The sequence below is a fragment of the Emys orbicularis genome, chromosome 3 (assembly GCF_028017835.1).
Source record: "Emys orbicularis isolate rEmyOrb1 chromosome 3, rEmyOrb1.hap1, whole genome shotgun sequence".
Lineage (NCBI taxonomy): Eukaryota > Metazoa > Chordata > Testudines > Emydidae > Emys > Emys orbicularis.
In genome coordinates this window covers 101,670,791-101,689,508 of record NC_088685.1, presented here as the reverse complement: position 1 = coordinate 101,689,508, position 18,718 = coordinate 101,670,791, and the positions used below count along the sequence as shown (strand labels likewise).

General features: G+C 43.2%; 1 protein-coding gene across 1 annotated transcript in view; it reads right to left on the bottom strand.

Moving 5' to 3' along the window:
- The window catches only part of L3MBTL3 (L3MBTL histone methyl-lysine binding protein 3), a 159,877-nt gene that overhangs the window by 100,153 nt on the left and 41,006 nt on the right, over positions 1-18,718 (bottom strand). The window contains exons 6-8 of the mRNA XM_065400933.1: positions 13,333-13,424; positions 8,977-9,081; positions 7,081-7,216 (exon numbers count right to left, since the gene is read on the bottom strand). Coding sequence (XP_065257005.1) covers positions 7,081-7,216; positions 8,977-9,081; positions 13,333-13,424 — 333 coding nt within the window. The remainder of the gene's footprint in view (positions 1-7,080; positions 7,217-8,976; positions 9,082-13,332; positions 13,425-18,718) is intronic.

The following is an 18,718-nucleotide window of genomic DNA, read 5'->3' as shown; positions in this document are numbered from 1 at the left end:
GTCTCACTTCATGTACTTCTGGGTGTGTTGTGCCTCCCTAAGGTTTTCATCCTCTCTTGAGGTTTTCACTGCATGCCCCATGTCTCAGCGTCTGTCTAATGTGAGATTGCCTTCCTGGAGCTGCCACTCTCATGGGTGGTGACCCAAGCGCCACAGACTACCCTGTCCCAAATTAAGGAGTCTTGTCAAGTCCCCAGAATTGCATGTAGCAGCCAGTGTGAATAAGGGAGTAACATAGGGTCTATCCCCTCCCCTTGGCATTGATCTCTAGCAGAAAAACCTGTTTTATTCCAGTTTTGTTCTGCTTTGGGGAGGCAACAGGTCTCCAGAGTTACTAAGACTGCTGTGAGGCTGTAGGCAGTGGTGAGCTTCACAGTGGTGCAAACACCTCTCTGCCTTCTTCCCCAATAAGGTAACATAACAGTTTTACTTTCCTGCTGTTCCTGTCCTCCTACATGGCCAGGTCTGTGCACAGCTCCAACTCCTTGCACTGGGTCCATTGCTGGGCTAGGTTTGCATCTGCAAAATCCAGGGCTCTGGGGAGCTTCAGACTGAGTTCCCTGGCTCACACTGCCAACTGCTGCACTGCAGAGAACTCACAGCTCTGACACTGACACCATGTTTCATTAGCACGGAGTGAAGCTGAATGTAGGTTAATTCAAATAAGTTGAACTTTATTAAACCCTTTGCCATGTAGCCACACTGCTTCCAGTCCAGCTCCCCATGTTCCTTGTTTTCTTGGTGTCCTCTCCATAACAGCCCTTCCAGGGAACATTTGCCCTCTCTCCGACTCCAGTTCCAGTGATCATGGTACACCTGCCTCCATGGCAACTGGCAGCAACCATATCTTGCTGTGAGGCTGGACTTAGGGCTGCTACTCAGGAAGAGATCTACAGAATGATAGCTTCCAAAGCTGTAAAGTACTAATGACATAAATGTTTACAAGTGCCATTCAACTCACACCATTTGCAGCAGAGCCTTGACATGAAATCTAGGGATTTCCTGGAGGTAACTCTTTTCCCTCTCAAACTCCTTAACAAGTGAGCCACAAAAATAACCCTGGACATAATGAAATCCTCTGAGGAAGGTTCAGACCTGTCTGACCCGGGGAATCTGAGAATGAAAATTCACAGGTGTAAGCCAATGTTCTCCCTCTCAGTTCTCTCCATGTCAGACATTCTTCAAAGACCTTCCCCTAAACGCTTCATGCTGGCCGGGAAGAGGAATTTCTTCCTCCGGGTTGCTATGGGGAAATCTTCCCTTCATCTGAAATTCAGGAAGCAACAGCAAAACTTTCCTACTTGCTCTGCAACCTATGTCTGGAGAAGAGGTGGGGGAGGAAGGAGGTTGTTTTGGGGGAAAACAAAACAAAAAAACCCCGAACCTTACTCTCAGTTCCATTCCACTGATTCTGCTCTGTTTCAGTTAAAGGATCTTCTATAGGCCTGCTCAACTGTCTCAGCCTGGACCTCACCCACACGCCAGCTGAGAGCTGTGTTCTCTGTAGCCTAATCAAGACTCTGGGCATGAACCTCGCCCACATGTTGGGTGTGAGTTAGGTTCACTGCAGCCTGCTCAACAGGGTTACCCTCCAAGAAATCCTGGTTGGGAATTTTTTGACAAAACCTTTTTCACCGGAAGAATGCCAATTCATTGAGATTTCCAGGATATAATTTCTGGTCAAAACCAGAGAGAGAACCCACCCATGAATATCCAATAGCCCAATGATTAGGACACTCACCTGAGAAGTGGGAAACCTGGCTTGAAGTCCCTACTCCAAACCAGCAGAACTGGAACTTAAACCTGGGTCTCCCACATTCCTGGTCAGTACCCTAACTACAGGGCTATTGGATATTCTGGGGTGGGGAAGTCTCGCTCACTAATTTTGCACAAAATTGTTTGAAAGGTCTCGGTTTCATTCTGATGTGGAACAAAAACAATTTTCAAAAATTTGAAATTTTTCATGAAAAACTGAATTCTTGTTTTCCAGCCAGCCCTACTTCTCAACTGTTAGCACTGAACATCACACGATATCTGGGAGCTGGGTTCCTGTGGCCTGCTGTCTTTGTTGCCATGGAGATAGAAAGGCCCACTCTGAAGACTGACATGGAGGGGACTGAGAATAAACTGTTCATTCCACTTCATTAAAGATACAAACATGCAGCAGCAGACATAAACAACACCATACCCTCACCCCAAAGCCCACTCGTTCCTAAACTCCCAGCAGAAAGGATGGACTTTGCAGCATGCCCAAATGTTAACAAGTTAGGGCTGTGGTACACAAAGGTGGAGTGAATTCATGAGTCCAAAACTTTTCCTGGAGAATACCCTGCTTGCAGCACCCCATCCCTTTAAATTCAGCATGGTTCAGCTCAAGCTCCTCCACTGGCAGTATTACAGAGAGAGAGAGACAGGCAATTATCCAGGTAACCAGGTTCCAAACCACTTATTGATTATCCAATAAACCCAACACTTTGTATTATATCTGGAAAAATACTGGCTGCCAGTGCAGATCCTAGACTCGAGCATTGGTGTAATGCAACACCTGTGCAATATTGTACTTAAGCAAGATGCCACATACTGCACCACCTTTAATGTCTGTGTGGTCTCAACAAATAGCCTAACACGCAGAACGTTACCATAATCTAATCAAACTTCAAAATAGGGTTAGTCCACTTACTTCTTGATTCATGATCTTTACTGGACTCCAAAAAAAGACAAAAAGACAAAAATAAACCAAAAACCCAACAACCCAAAACAGAAACACATATCAGAGATAAATACTGGTGGTGTACCATGGAAAACAGTGGCATATTGTACATACTTTGGAATTTTGTAGCACTACAGAAATACTGGGAAAAATACACAAGTTGTGGATGAACTATTGGAACAAAATGAAATATCTTCACTGGTCAACTCTCCCGACTATAATTCTACCTCTTATAATCAGAAATTCCTGAATATTCTTTTTTCATGTGCAATTTCATGTCTTACATGACAATGGAAATCAGACAAGGTTTTCACAGTATATGCATGGGCTCCAGAAGCCTCAGTGTGCCGCCTATGATGAAAAGGCTTAACACTGAAAAGAAAAAGAAAAAAATTACACCACCACTTTGGAATCCTTGGGCTAGACAAAATGTTATAAAACAGACTGTTTCTTTCACTCTACTTTCTTGGGCCCTGATACTCAAAAGACATACACAAATACTTATCCCTGTGCACTGAGAGTAGTCCCACAATAGTCAGTAGAACTACTGATGGTATGTAAAATTTAAAATGTCTGTCTGTCTTTACAAGGTCAGCAGGGCCTTTGCAAAAATCAAAGTTCTGCCAGATGGAGGAAGAATCTCTATGATAGTTCCTGCATGTATTAAAAAGAAGTGGTTTTTTTAAAATGATTTTTCCATGTTTGACATCTGACGGGGAATAGCTATATTGCCAGGATGATCTGGGTCTCTCTCATCTAATAATTTCCAGACCATTGCAGGGGCTGGAACACTTTGGTCTAATTTCAGTTGTTGGGTTTAGTATACGGGTGCTGGCTGGTGTTGGTGGCCTGGGATACAGAGGAGGGCCGAGTAGAGTGCGTTTTGGGGTGGGGGGTATGCTATTGTTTTATGTCTGCTGCTGCATATTTGTACCTTTAATAAAGTAGAATGAACAGTTTATTCTCAGTCTATGGCAGTCTTTGCAGTGTGCCTTCCATCTCCATGGCAACAAAGACAGCAGGCCACAGGAACCCAGCTCCCAGCCTTAAACTCTATGACTATGATCACCTGAGTCCCAGGAAGTCCAGGTGCAGCCAAGGTCTGCAAGGTTAGATGCTTTCATTAAGGTAGGTTTTCTAAAATTTGGATTGAATCCTACTTGGAAGGGTTATAAGTGGCTGCAGGAGCTGAAGTCCAGCTGAAAGGCATAAAAAGAAAACAAAGAAAGGCTGGGCTAAGGTAAGTGTGGTGGGGCGTCTGCCCCACCCCCACGCTAGAGGGGGCTGCAGCAGGCCAGTGCACCTGCGCAGACCAGCAGCCAATAAGAAAAGGGCTTACTAGGGGCCAATCAGAGCCAAATTGGAGACAGCCAATCAGGGCTCAGCTTGGCCCTATATAAAGGCTGCCCAGGAAGGGAGCAGGCAGTCTGTCCCAGACCTTTGACAGGGGAAGGTCTGTCTCCAGAGCGGGGAGACTAGCACCGCGGACAGCGCAGTGCTGGCCAGGCTTGGGGAGCAGAAGGGAGCTCTAGCCCGTAGCCTGCCAGGCTGCAAGCCCTGAAGGAAAGGGCCTACCGGGTGCAAGGGGCCGTAGGGGAAGCGGCCCAGGGAAGTGGACAGATGAGGGGAGAGAAGGAGGACAGCAAGGCTGCCGCCAGAGGGTCCCTGGGCTGGGACCCAGAGTAGAGGGCGGGCCTGGGTCCCCCTTTGTCCCCCTTGCAGTACACCCGGCCATTGGCCGTGGGGAGCGGCCATCACAGACTACGCCAGATCCCTGACAGGAGGGATTAGATTTTGGGGGTGTGGTTGGACATGGTAGCTGGGGCATAGAAAGACTACTGATCGATCACACACACACACACACCTCACACACACACCCCCACACACACCCCGGAAGGGGGTGTGGATGGACTAAGGGGGCACTGCTGGAGGGCAGTGATCCTGAAGAGGACGCCACGAGCTGGAGAGCAACCAAGGGCGAGACAACGGGCGGGACACCACCGGGAGAGGGCGCTCCACTGGACTGAGCTAATTCCCGGAGATAACCAGCAGGAGGCGCTGCGGTGGTGAGTCCCAACCCTGTCACAGTAAGCAAAAGCATTGACTCAAACTGTGACAAGGCTGTGGACTTAACTGATCTCACACCAGTATAAATCAGAAGTACCTCCACTGAAGTCAAAAGAATTATGCAGCAATAAAACTAGTGTAAATCAAGCCTCATGAGGATCTCTTTCACCTCAGGAAAAAAAAAAGGGAGGCCTTTTATCTGGGTCTATTCATATTCCAGAAAGGAGTTATTGTACTTTTTTGTATTATGGGAGCTACTGTCACTGACACAGAGAGACCCTACAAGGCGACCGCAGTAACAACCTTCTCAACTCCTTTAGAAACATGCATTAGATCTACACCATCATATGAAATGGTGCAGGTTCAATTTCATGTCATGTTCCTTTGCTACCAGAGCCAGCAGAGGCCATCAGTGCTATTGAAGCAGCACACTCAGCTCCCTTGTGAATGGGGAATAATTACTCCCTCCACAGCAGCACTGGAAGCTAAGCTCAGCCTAGCAACTGCTGTGAAGTAGGGCAAACTCTTACAGGGAAGTAAGAGCATATCAGAATTAAGGATAAGACAGGGAATAAGTTAACAGTCTTATTCAGGAGAAGATCTGGAAAGGAGTGAACTCATCTGGCCAGGAAGAGAAGAGATCCAATGGACCATATGACAAGGAAGAGAAGCAATCCTAGGATAGAATGAAGCAAACCAGCTCAAGGGAAGAGCCCAGAATGTATTTGCTAGCCCTGGAGAGAAGTGCAGTAGCACAATTCCTGTTATCCCAAAGAGCTGGGATGTCTTGGGGACAGTAGAACCACACTGCACTGTATATTGATGAACCCCTTCTAATAGATGTAGTTATACAGAGGGGTGTTAATGATAGGCTGCAGTTTTCCCCAGTTAAAAGCCACCACATGAGGCCTTAAGAGCAGTGCAAAAATAATTAAAAAAATAAAAATAAAAAAATAAAAACCATTTCATGGTACACCAATATAAAAACCAACAAAAAAATACCTGAACAAATTTTCCCCACAAATGACTTTTATGACTTTTCAGGAAAAAAATGACTCAGATGATGAGATCTTTTATAGCAGCTCTCCTCCAGCAGCAGTATTTTATGACTAAGAAATGAATAAGCCTCCAAAACCAGGGATTTATAAGGGACAAGCTGACAAAACCTCACCACTGAGTACAAAACCTAGTGAATACTGCCAGAACAACAACAGTATTTGAACAACTGGATATGTAACTACCTATTCATTCAGCACATGAAATCCATGACTCCAAGATGATAGGGGCAGGGAGGAATGGCTTTTGGGAAATATTATAAATAGATTGTGTAAAATTGGTCATTTATTGAAACTAACTGTTCAGGGCTACATTACAACCAAAAAGCATAGAAGTTGCATTGTTGGAAGGCAGTGTGGAGTGCAGCTGCACCAGGGAAGTGATTGAAGGCATTCTGCCTTGTGAGGATACATGGCTAGCCTCCACTTCCCACTTTAAAATAATTAGATATTTAAAATCAAAATAAATAAGCAAATGAATAAGGCACATTTTCAACCAGTACACATCACAGATAAAATACTGCATGTTGTTATTTTGCAGACTGATACCCTTATACTTTATTTCCTCACCAAGATCTGTCACCTCTCATTGTCTTTGTCTCAGACTCTCTCCTCGGGGCAGGGACACTATCTTTATTTGTCTGTACAGCTCCATGTACACTGATGGTGATTTATAAATAACAAAATAATAATGGTTAGCCATGGGGCATATTTAAAAGACACATAGTTGGCCTTCAGCCCTCATTTTGGGCAACCCATTGTAAGTTATTAAAGGGCTTACAAGTTCAAGGCCTTTAAAGTGTACAAGGCAATAAAGACGCTAGTATTCCATTGCAGCCTGTGTGTTTTGCTTTTATTTTGGGGCTAGTTTGGTCTCTTCATCCTCCCATCATGTTCTCTTGATGGTACCCTTTGAATAACTATTCTGATCATTTTGCTTTTTAGTGTCTCTCATAGTTTTACACAAAAGCAGAGTCTCTCCTTCCCTTTGTCTCTTTGTTCTTTCATCTGGCTCCACGGGATCCATTAATGCTTTGCATTTACCTTTCTTCCATCTTTTCACAATGACAGCTATCAGCTCACCACGCTAATTATCTACAGTCGTAAGATGGAAGCAAAAGAGAAATGAACAGGTGGACTGCCCTTATTGTATTGTGATTTGGAATACAAACCAAGTCATTTCAACAAAAAAGCAGGCGCAACTGTGTGAAAGATAAACAAATCTTTAAATTGAAAGTTAGACAATACCTTTTGGTGGGTGAAGTTTGTGACCTGTTTTCTCACACCATCCAGCTGGATGAATGTCTGAAGAATCAGCATTCACCCAGAAGTCGTAACAATCCAAGTATTCATCAAAATGGAGGCGTATCCTGTAGCCTAAAACCTAAAAACAGTTTGCAAAGTGTACAACTTAGTAAAAGTACACTTGAGCATAATAGTCTCTGTACCTAAATATATTCAATGTGCATTCAACCAATTTTTGTTCATGCCAATAATATAAAAATACTGTAATGCAGTTTAATAAAGGGAAGAACAAAAAGCAAGACTGCAACAGATCTGAGCACCTCTCTGATGAAAACCCCTGTATAAGTGCTAATAGTATTATTATTCATTCAGAGTATGAGTGGCACTTAACATAGTGCTAAAAGAAAATAGAAACCTGAGAGAGATGTCTAGACAACCTCTTTTGAAGGACAGGTCATTATAACAAGGAGATAATGAGGGTCATTATGTAAGAAGAAGTGTAAATGTGAAAGGGGAGATCCCAAAGGACCCTATTCCGCAATAAAAAAAAGTCACCTTAGTGTCTAAGAGGGAAAGAGGAGATGCAGCTCCTCTTCACTGCTGAAGTCTCCTACGTGCTAAATGTCCATACCATCTCCCACAATTTTCTGGGTGCCAAATGCCACTACTATCCTATAACCAGCTGTCAAAGCATCCCGCTTCCCCAGGATATCTTCTACAAGGCAGTCTATTTGTCAAAAGACAAACCAAGCATATTGAGAATTTAGGGGTGGCTTAAAATAAATCAAATTTAGTATCAAAATAAGCAACAAAAAGGAATTCATGTACTCATTGCACTATTCTTTTTCATATTTAATTTACTCAAACTTGCCATAACTTAAATGTAACTCAAACTGAAAGAATTTTCAGTTTGCCACATTAGAATTTCACAGTACTCAGGGCACTTTGCCACAGAATTTAGGTCCAGCTTACTACAGAGGACTTAAGGCCTTGGTTATACTGATCTCTGACGTCAGCACATACAGCAAAAGACATGTCAGAAATAGATATTTTCAGAAGGAGGATGTGATTAGCTGTGGAGGGGCTCAGAAATGGGGAAAATAAAAAAAGAACAGAACTAAACTAAACTAGGACTATGGACATATAATCATAGTGGTACAAAATAATGACAGTACACGACAATTAATATCAGGTGTTCCTGTTTCCCCATTCCCTAACTTAAGGAATTAAAAAAAAGAAAGAAAGAAAGAAAGAAAGAGAGAGAGGGAGAGAGAGATAATTCTGTCTCTCTTAAATCACACAATTAAAATCCATAGAACTATTCACAGAGTTAGATACTACCCAATGTAAGTAAAGGTGGCAGAATTAAACCTGTAGTGTAAAATTAGTCTGTGGAACTTGAAGATACGGTTCAATAAAATAGAAAAATGATTAGATAATGTTATGAATAAGCATAGCATCTGTAGTTGGAATAAAAATTCAAGGGCTATCAATTTTCATGCATCTTTATGTTCTTTATATTTTCCTTTTAAATATAGATTTCTCCAAAATTACAGAATTATACAGATACTTATGTATCACCATAGCACTAAAATATTATGTATTCATATCCATGAACATGTGTAATTGTTCCTTGATATTTGGATATTGTTTTTAATATGATTTCTGGTACAATTTAATAAAATTTTATGCATTAGGAAAAAATATTCCACATGGTATAGCATTAGGCAATTAAATGCCTAACAATAGTTTACATCTTCCTCTGAAGAATCTGTCACTGACTATTACTGCTAAATGCAGCACTAAACAGAGCACAGTTCCAGTATAGTATTTACTGTATTCTTAATACACTTCTATTCTCAGCCTCACACTTCATTCAGGTACAGTCCTGGTGCTTACCTCAGCCACAGTGAGAATGCAGTACATTGACTGGTGTTCAGGATCCACTCCTTCCAGTTTCATTCCTACTTTGAATCCATTTTTGCCATATGGGAAGGACTGATACTGGAATGAACAAAAACAGTTTCAATATTTCAAAAGAAATACTTCAAAAGAAAGTTAAAACACTTGTGTAGTGCAAAACACGATTGTTATTACTTATCCTTATGCAGGCATCTGCTCAAAATGAAGTCTCAAGTATATTTGGGTAAATTTCAAGCTTTTAAAATCATATAATGGAAAATAGAACTTAGCAAGCCGTGGAAAAACTGGCTGATAGTGCCATCATTAAAGACTTTAAAATGCAGAAAAAATCTGTTAGGAGGAGCTACCGGGAAAGCCACCTCAGAACTGTAGAAAACGCTGTGTTTCATCAACTTTTTAAATTACTTTCTAATTAAAAATACAGTCCTGTAAGGTTAATTACTTATTTTGTACAGTGACACCTTCTTGGCAATCACCATTCATGGGATGATCAGATAAAATACTCTGAAATGCCTTTTAGTTTCTACATCTCAGGCCACAAAGATGAGCCACAAAGCAAATACAGAACAACCTTCATATATAAAGATGGCCTCTCACATGGTAATACTCCCTTTGCTGTGTACAGTAGACAGAAAATATTGGGCTCTGACTAGCCTCTTTTTCCAGGAGGATTCTGGCAATCAATAGAGGACTGAGAACATGAGATCATATGAGGATGAAGCCTATGCTGCAGCCTTCAATAAAGGGAAGAGGGCAGAAAGGGCATCTTAGGGAGTCAGGCACCGGCTGCCTATTATATCATGTTCTCTGTGCTCCAGACAAAGTTAGAAGTCAAAGTCATCAGTCCTTAATACTTTAAATTAAAGAAAAAAAGCAGAAAAATATTAATAAAATAAGGCAAGAGAGTGAAACTCTAACACCACCTTTTGTAAACTATTAAGATTTTAAGCTACTCAGGTAAGTAAAGTATTTCTTTTGCATTCAGTGCTGTATGAGACACAGTCAGTGGTCAACAAAAAATTTAAAAAGTGGGGAAGGGTTTTAACATTTTTAAAATTAGGGTCATGCCCCGACAATATTCCTTCCTACAATGGGTTAGGATATAGGTATTTCTACTCGAGTTGGAATTTACACCTTGCAGCTCCAGTATAGCTCTGATCAAGCAAGTGTGCTACAAACAGAAGAGCAGCCGCCACGGCATGATGAGCTAGCTGCCCAAGTACATAGGTAGGATCATACTCGGGGCATCCAGCCCACCCCACTACTCACACATCCATAGCTCCACTTCTACCTTTAATGCGCTAGCTCTATCTAGTGTGGGTACATCTCTTTGAGATGGAAATGACATTTTATGTGCCAGCGTAGACATACACCATGACTGTAATTAATCACAAAGCAGTAAAGTGTACAATCAAAAACATTTTATTATTGCTTGATAGCTCATCTTTAACCACATTCTGTTTTTTATCTCAAGACGTACCATTAAAGCTTCATTAAAAATTGTCATAGAAACTAATAATCAATGCCCAAATCATTCCTCTAGTAAACACAGGCTTTTTCCATTAAAAGATATAACCTATGATCAGATCATACACTTTTCTTTTTAATTCTTCTTTCTGAATCTTAAGAAAATATTACATGCTGTATGTACTGACAAATAAAAGCTATGCTTTAATGACAGCGTTGCAGCACGATACACCCATGTGCCCAAAACCTTAAAAGTAGGGAAATAAGAGGAGGAAATATTAGTGAATTCCTTTCCACCTTCATACTGCCTACAACACAGTATTCAATAACACTCTTCAGTGCTCCATAAGGATCTCCCTTCCATCTCTAACAGACACCCAAAAGCAATACATACAACGTAAGTTTGATGAAGCTGGGGAAACACTAAACCTCACACGCTTTTATATTAGTTATATCAACATAACAGTACATCTGACTGTCATACATTTCATGCATTTGGGAAGTTATTTTGCCTTAAATCACCACTGAGGTCACTGTTTAGGTTTTGCGTTAAAGTGCAAATTTCATGTAGATGGGGTACTTACTTCCAAGAGGTACCAAAAAGCAGTATAAGTGGCATTTTTTTTTAATCATCAGATTTAAATTTGGTAAGTTTATCTTAGCGCACATATTTAGTCACTATGACTAAAGAGTTACGAAATACTCAATAAGCAAAAATAACAGGAGTACTTGTGGCACCTTAGAGACTAACAAAGAGACCATCAACTTCATGAAATAAAAAATTTGTTAGTCTCTAAGGTGCCACAAGTACTCCTGTTATTTTTGCGGATACAGACTAACACGGCTGCTACTCTGAAACCTGTCAATAAGCAAACAATCCTGAAGTATAACTGATATTCTAGGAATCAGCATATAAGGGGTAACAACATGCTCAAAGGACAGGCCCCAAAGTGTAAGTCCACACTGGAGCTGGGAGCCTCCCAGCCTGAGTAGACAGATACACACAAGCAGGGCTCGAGCTAGTTCACTAAAAATGACGTTCCAGCTCAGGCAGAAATTAAGGCTCTGAAGCCCACCTGTCCCACCAGGCTTCAGAGTCCAACATCCAGCCCAATACCCCTACTAGTGTGAGTCTGTCTACCCAGGCTGGGAGGATTGCTCCTAGCTGCAGTGTAGACATATCCAGAATGGCTTAGATTTCTTGTAAAGGGGGAAGAAAGGTGAGAAACACCCTTCCCCAAATAATTCACCAAACACCAATTTTTCCATAGTTGTTATAAACTTTCCAAAATTTCAAATTGTATAGCCAATACATCAAAAATTCTGGAGTTAGCCAAGAATTATAATCCATTTTTTGTGTTACTAAAACTCCAAGTCACAAGATATTCATCATTCTTTCCACTATCAAATTGAAACTCTCACAACCTTAACTACGGGTCAGCTCCTGTTGCACCACAGTAACAGCTAAAGTTTAAAATGTTGTGCATGATTGTAATTATATCATAGATCACCTAAGATACAATTGCATTGGGCTTACTATATTTACATTACCTTTGTCACCAACATTTAAAGATTTTTTGGGCACAAGGAGGCCAGCATAGAGAATGAAAAGAATATAGAGGTTCATGCAGTAGAGACACTGTTTTGACAATCCCATGCGATGTGAGAAGGAATAAAAAAAGAGAAAAAAACTGAAGTGGGGTCATAATACAGGAGAGTTAGAAGTATAAAATAAGAGAGTCAGTTATTTCATTTTACCAGAGCAACCGCTACTTGTTGAAGTTAGAGCTTAGAAAAAGTATCTACAGAAAAGTTGATTAAAGTACTGAGAACAGTAGGATATTCTGCCTTTCCCTAATCCAATGCAAGGAAAAAGGAAAAAAAATATTGCAGGGGCACAACCCTTTTCTCTCTCACACACACACACACTCTTCCTATCCCAAACAGCTTACAGTTTAAGTTTAGAAAAAATGCCAAAAGGTGGATGCAAAAAACAGACAGGGTAGTACAAGGTAACAGTCAGACAATTATGATTAGAATAAGCAGCAGCCGCAATCACAGTTTACCAGCTGCCTAGACATTGTCAAGTGTTTTGCAAGCACCACGACTAGAGGTGAGTTTTAAAGAGGGATCTGAAGGAGGACAATGTACTGGCTTTGTGGATTTTTATTGGGAACTTCCTTCCATGCAAAAATGGATGCCATGGGAGAAAGCACTAAGTTGTTTGATGGGAAACTGGACAGATGGGTGACAAAAGGTCAGCATAGTTGGCAAAGGAGAAGCAGAAGTTGATATTTTGGCACCCAGCAAGATGAAGCCATGTTGTGTTTGATACAGTGAAAAAGGGGGAGTCACTGGGGGTTGCAAAGTCAGAGCAACAAGCCAGGAAGATGATCTTTGTAACAGACTTGTGAATGGATGTAAGGAGAACAAGGCAGCATCTGGAAAGCCCAAAATGAAGAGACTGCAGAAGTCAAGACATGAGAAAAGGAGGGTCTGGATCAGAGCTTTAGCTGTGTGAACAGAGAGGAAAGTCCAGATCTTGGAAATGTGCAGGAACAAGCAGAGAGATTTGAAAAGGCCTGAATCCCATATTCAGTGTAGATTTCATAGGATAATACCACAGTCAGATTTGTGAGTTATTAATTCACTGAGAAAAGCTGGGCAAAAGGTGGCCTATCATCCACACACTCTTCATGATTATTTATGGAAATCTGTTACTTTAATCATTGACAGACTTCCTTTAGAGCAAACCAAGAACTTACAAAAGTCTTTTTATAGTCTGGTTATTCTACCTTACAAATTTACTTCCTTACAAATTTCATGCTAATGGATGATTAACTTGGGTTTCAGAAGAAAACATACCTCTTTAAAAAGCTTAGTAGGTGCTGCTATAGCCTTTTCTTCCTCCAAATATGAAGCCCAGCACCATGGTTTCTTTCCTTTAGAATATAAAGCTGTGAAGAAACATACAGTGTTAAAATAAATATTTTGGCAAAATGACTGAATTGCTGATTTCTCAAAGAAAGCAAAATCAAAAGAAAAAAAATGATGTGTGTTTCAAATTTCTATTTTGTAACATACATGTATTTAATTTCTCAGAATTTACTACAGAAAATCTATTCAAAAACTACTACTCTACTAACGGCCTTATTAATTACTAAGTACTATTTACAGACAAGACTAACTACTATTTACCCTGACAAGAATACAACAATGAAGCAACACAGCAGTCGTTGCAAGCTCTGACTCACAGCCATGTGTGGTTAAGAAGGAACTGGGGAGCGGGCTGGAATGGGCCTGCCCTTTATATCCTCAGTTGGAGGCATGAGGATGCTCAGGGTGCAAGTGCTGCCGAATAGGTACCAATGACCAAAAGTCTCTGGCTTGAGGGCACTGGGAGCTTGTGCACCAACAGTGGACAAGATATATGTGGGCAATCACTCGAAGGGGAAGCAAGAAACTAACAGTATAGCAAAACCCAGGAACTTTGAAGACAGATGCCTCACAAGCTTTGTCATATAATTGGCACCTCACTTCTGACCTTTGCCTTCTTCACCCCTGCAGCATATACAGCTTGTCATTTTAGATTGTAAGCTCACTGAGACAGGGACAGTTTGCGCAGTGCATAGCACAATGCTGCCCTGATCCTGACTGGGCACTACCACAACAGAAATAATTAGTATCATCAATTATAGTCTAATTATTTTAACATTTATATAATTTAGATCTGCATCATCTACATCTGTTCTGGGCTCCTCCTGAAGAAAACAAGTAATACCCCCAATTATGTGTAAGTGTTGGGAGTACAGAAACTATTTGGACCTAATATAAACTCGATTTTGTTCATTTGCTCATTTCGTGATTTAAGCCATATTTGAACTTAGATCTCTAGATGTGTTATCTAACAATAACATAGATTAAAATTCTTGCTTCTGAATCTAAAAATCAGAACCTTTATTCAAAATCCTTTTGCTGAAACCACACATCCATTAAATAAACTATAGAAATGTGCACAGATCATTCTGCCAGTGAACAGTAGCATTTCCATCAGCAAACCCTTTGAAAACCAGAGTTCCTTTATCATACCAATCACACAGTCTCAGCTTTGGAACGAATGTCTGCATAAACAACACTTAAACTTCATCAGTAAATTACAGTTGTGTCAACGATGGCTCTTCTGCACTCCAGGTGCTTTAGTTCGTTTGCATGGCTCAGCTCCCTGGTGGGTAGCTGAGCTACTTTAGGCTCTCTCTTTGTTAGTGGCCAGGCAGCTGCTGCTAATGGAGGCTCATTCAGTATGGGCTCACAGTCTATCACAAGAACTACCTTGAAGGGCCTTTTGCAGGTTTCTGGTGGTGCATCACTGATATACAGCAACTGCTGATTCTGCTGATTTTCCTAAAAATATCTACCATATTAATGGACTGAAATGACTGCACTCATTTAAAAATATTTTATTGTGCTGCTTTGAGTGGAATACGACCCTTTGGACTGATTGTAGCAATTATTTCTAAACATTTCCATAAATGCATCTAAATTTCGTGCACATACTTAGGCCTGGTCTACACTAGGCTTTTATGTCGAATTTAGCGCCGTTACATCGAATTAACCCTGCACCCGTCCACACCACGAAGCTATTTAGTTCGACATAGAGCTCTCTTAAATTCGACTTCTGTACTCCTCCCCAACGAGAGGAGTAGCGCTAAATTCGAAATGGCCATATCGAATTAGGCTAGGTGTGGATGGAAATCAACGGTAATAGCTCCGGGAGCTATCCCACAGTGCACCACTCTGTTGACGCTCTGGACAGCAGTCCGAGCTCGGATGCTCTGATCAGCCACACAGGAAAAGCCCCGGGAAAATTTGAATTCCTTTTCCTGTCTGGGCAGTTTGAATCTCATTCCCTGTTTGGACAGCGTGGCGAGCTCAGCAGCACTGGCAACGATGCAGAGCTCTCCAGCAGAGATGGCCGTGCAATCTAATAGAAGGAGGGCCCCAGCATGGACTGATCGGGAAGTCTTGGATCTCATCGCTGTGTGGGGCGATGAGTCCGTGCTTTCAGAGCTGCGCTCCAAAAGACGGAATGCAAAGATCTACGAGAAGATCTCTAAAGCCATGGCAGAGAGAGGATACAGCCGGGATGCAACGCAGTGCCGCGTGAAAATCAAGGAGCTGAGACAAGGCTACCAAAAAACCAAAGAGGCAAACGGACGCTCCGGATCCCAGCCCCACACATCCCGTTTCTACGAGGCACTGCATTCCATCCTAGGTGCGTCCGCCACCACTACCCCACCACTGACCGTGGACTCTGAGGATGGGATATTGTCCGCGGCAGGTTCCTCGTCGGACATGTTAGCGGACGGGGAAGATGAAGAAGGAGATGAGGAGGACGAGGCAGTCGACAGCGCTGGCACCGCTGATTTCCCCGACAGCCAGGAGCTCTTCATCACCCTTACCGAGATCCCCTACCAACCGTCCCCATCCCTTACCCCGGAGACAGAATCAGGGGAAGGATCAAGCAGTAAGTGCTTCAAATATCTAAACATTTATTTTTACAAGAACTGAAATATTTATAATATTAACAATGGCTTTTTCCTAAAGTGCTTAAACATGTAAACAATTATCTGCAAAAAAAGTGGAATATTTACAATAGTAACAAAGGGTTTTTCATGATTTGTCTGCCTTAGGCTCTTCACAATTTAGTCCCAAGTATTTAAAAAATTTTTTACAATGTCCGGTAAGTCATGATTATGCTGCCCAAGACGCTCCACTCTTTAGTCCCAGTGCACCTACGCGAAAATCCGGTCAATATGGCCGGGGATAGAGGCGAAATCCTCATAGGAGAACTCCTCGTAGGTCTCATGAAGGTACATTTCCAGCCTGTTCATCAGGTTCCTGGGTAGGGCGATCTTATTGGGCCCTCCGTGGTAGGACACGTTACCGCGCCACGACACCATCAGGTACTCTGGTATCATTGCCCTGCAGAGCATGGCGGCAAACGGCCCTGGTTTCTGAAGGCTTTCTCGAAGCATCCTTTCCCTCTGGGACTCCGAGATCCTCAGCAGGGTGATGTCGCTCATGACGCCCTGCTTTGAATTAGGGAGGGGAATGTTAGTATTGAGACTGCTTTACAGCCACGCGGTGGAGGGAGAGGGGCAGCATACAGGGATCTTTCCCTGGGACAGCCGCGAGGGGGTGGGACAGGGGCATAGTTCATGCTGTCCTGATTGCTGGCAGCAGAGACTGGCATTGCTTTCAATGTGAAAGGAGGCCAGTGCTACTAGTACAGTGTTAAGCAGCCAGAAGTCTACGTTACCATGATTGCACGCTACAGAAGTTCAGGTGTCCTGCCACGCTTCTCAGATAACTGCAAGACCACTGCAAGACCCCAGGCACTGAAGGCGAGGGCCGGAAATTCGACCTTGTCCTGAGTGCGCATGTGAGAGGTGCAGTGCATGGTCTTGTTCACAGAGAAAGACTAGGTTCTTTGTACACAACTTCATTTATCTGTCTCAGGAATTCACTCCATTTTTCCCATTCACACAGACACATCTGCGACTGTCTCCCAACCCAGCCTGTCAGCACACTCCCAGAGGCTAGCGCAGATTAGGAGGAGGAAGAAGAAGACGCGGGAGGACATGTTCTCAGAACTAATGAGCTGCTCCCGAGCCCAGGCAGCCCAGCAGACACAGTGGAGGGAGAACTTGTCACAAATGCACCGAGCAGTCATGGAACGGGAGGAGAGGTGGCGTCAGGAGGACCAGCAGGCTACTGAAAAGCTGCTTGGACTAATGAGGGAGCAAACGGACACGCTCCGGCGCCTTGTGGATGTTCTGCAAGACCGGAGGCAGGAGGACAGAGCCCCGCTGCAGTCTATCTCTAACCGCCCTCCCCCACCACCAAATCCCACACCCCCCTCACCCAAAGTACAAAGAAGGAGGGGCGGCAAGGGCCGTTAAAACTTTCAGTCAACCCCTGCAGACTGCTCTAGCACTAGAAGGCTCTCATTCCCCAAAATTTTAAAAGTCCTTTCCTACACACCTCACAGAAGCCCCCGTGCAAGTTTCAACCCCCACGTTTCCTGTGTGGTTCATAATAAAATATTCGTTTCTGTTAATTACTGTTTCCATGATTTTCTTTTGGAGGACAGTCTGTCTGAAGGAGGGGAAGGGGCTTGGTAATTGGACAGGACAGTCACCTTTACCAGGGTACAGAGGCGGAGTCAGGTCCAGCATCAGGACACATACCCAGTGCAGTGACTAGTGACCCTGGTCAATCTGGGAGGTGGTTTTCATGTTCTGGGGGGGGGGGGGGGGGGGTTGCTCTGTGACTTTGTGGCGGGGGAGGGCAGTTACAGATCTAATGCATCACAGAGCCGCGCAGCAGGGGAGCTGTAACCCTCCTCCCCCTGCCAGACAGTCACATAGCCGACACATACACGCTGTCCCGCCCAGGAGGGCTGGCAGGCTCTGTTGAAACAACCAGTCCACCACTGCGGAACCTGTCATTCCTGGAGTTTAGAAGCATCATTTGCATCACAACACTAAACCCGCACCCCGCCACAGTCTGCGTCCCAGGTTTAAAACATTCCCGCGAAAACAGTAATAAAGACAACGGTGTTCATTAACAAAACAGAACAGATTTTATTTTTTGGGAAGGGGGTATGTAACTGGAGAGGATAGTCAACGGTAACTGGGTAAAGAAACGGTGGCAAGTTCAGCTTCTGTGTCCACAAACTTAAAATTCACTGGTGACCCTGCTCAGTCTGGAAACTGTCTTTCAAAGCCTCCCGGATGCACAGTGCGTCCCGCTGGGCTCTTCTAATCTCCCGGCTGTCTGGCTGGGAGTAATCAGCAGCCAGGCGATTTGCCTCAACCTCCCACCCCGCCATAAAGGTCTCCCCCTTGCTCTCACAGAGATTGTGGAGCACACAGCAAGCTGCAATAACAATGGGGATATTGGTTTCGCTGAGATCACAGCGAGTCAGTAAGCTTCTCCATCTCCCCTTGAGACGGCCAAAAGCACACTCCACCACCATTCTGCACTTGCTCAGCCGGTAGCTGAACAGTTCTTTTTCTGTGTCCAGGGCGCCAGTATAGGGCTTCATGAGCCAGGGCATTAGCGGGTATGCTGGGTCCCCGAGGATCACTGTAGGCATCTCCACATCCCCAAGAGTTATTTTGTGGTCCGGGAAGTAAATACCTTCCTGCAGCCGTCTAAACAGACCAGAGTTCCTGAACACGCGAGC